This window comes from Pteropus vampyrus, unplaced genomic scaffold (genome assembly GCF_000151845.1).
Source record: "Pteropus vampyrus isolate Shadow unplaced genomic scaffold, Pvam_2.0 Scaffold16804, whole genome shotgun sequence".
Lineage (NCBI taxonomy): Eukaryota > Metazoa > Chordata > Mammalia > Chiroptera > Pteropodidae > Pteropus > Pteropus vampyrus.
Window position 1 is genome coordinate 427 of NW_011905585.1, and position 1,167 is coordinate 1,593.

At 68.6% G+C, this 1,167-nt stretch overlaps 1 protein-coding gene across 1 annotated transcript; it reads right to left on the reverse strand.

The window, feature by feature from the left end:
• Positions 1-300: 300 nt before the first annotated feature.
• On the reverse strand, positions 301-1,162 carry LOC105310927 (proline-rich protein 22-like; the record flags this gene model as incomplete). The annotated part of the gene is made up of 1 exon (XM_011387009.2): positions 301-1,162. A coding segment is annotated over one exon (846 nt), but the record flags the coding sequence as incomplete, so codon positions are not given.
• Between the last annotated feature and the right edge of the window lie 5 nt (positions 1,163-1,167).

Below are 1,167 nucleotides of genomic sequence, written 5' to 3' on the forward strand. Positions count from 1 at the left end.
CTGACCTCCCCGCCAAATAAGGAGGCGAAAAATCGTCCCTGTGCAGACATCTGGGTGGTGTCGCCCCTTCCCGAAAGCCCCTTCCTTGCCTGATTCCGGAGCCAGGACACAGGGTTATAATCGCCTGCAAGCCAAGGGCCTCCCAGCTGTCTGCATGTCTGACACCAGGGGGGTGCTGGGGTCCCGTGGGGCCTCCCCACACAGCCCAGGTACCACTGGGTAACGGGAAGGTGAAGAGGCCAGCTTTCCACATTGGCACCCTGTTCACTGTCCCCCAATGCCACCGAGCAGACACTGAGCTGAGATCAAATCCACTTTAATGAGGGGTGGTCCCCAGGTCCGGCCTGGGTCCCGAAGGGGTGGCACTGGCCAGGCCTAAGGCCTGCTTGCTCTTGCTCCCCTGCCGCCCCTTCTTGATGGCAGAGGCCTTTCTCTTGCTGGAGGGCTCGGCCCGAGGTGCAGGGCCCACGGTGGTGGCGACAGGGGGCCCCAGGCGGGGTGGCGGCTCCTCGTCGAGCGCCTTGAAGTTGAAAAAGTAGTCCACGTTGGACACGGTGTCCAGGATCTCGGGCACGCTGTAGTCAAACGACAGCAGCTCATCTGGCAGGTGCAGCGAGCGAATGTCACCGGAGGCGTCGTCCCCACCGCCCCTGCTGTCAGGCAGGGCTGGCCCGGGGGCCTTGCGCGAGGACCCCTGGGGCTCGGCGCCCCCTGGCAGGCAGTCGAAGAGCTTCATGGCGTCCTCCAGCGGCACCTTCTCGGGCAGCACAAAGGCCCCGGCTGCCTCCGGGCGTCGGGCCTCGCCTGCCCCCGGTGGGGCCACCCCCACCTCGGCCGCCTTGGGCTCCCCATGAGCTGGCGGGTACAGCAGGCCCAGCCCGGCTCCACCGCCCCGCAGCTCCTGGGCAGGGAAGGCCAGGGGCTCCCCGGGCCCATGGAACTGGCTCAGGCGGCCCTTGCGGGGGCCGTAGGTGCCAGGTGCCAGCGCGGCCTCGGCAGGCAGCGTGATGAGCAGAGGGGGCAGCTTGCTCTCCTTGGGGGGCAGTGGCGGTGGTGGGGGCACGAGGCCTTCCTTGAGCAGGGGCGGGGGCAACTCCACAAAGGGGGGGGCCGCCCCATCCCCCACGAAGCCCAGGGCCTCGGGCCCGGGCCCCTCGGGCGGGAAGT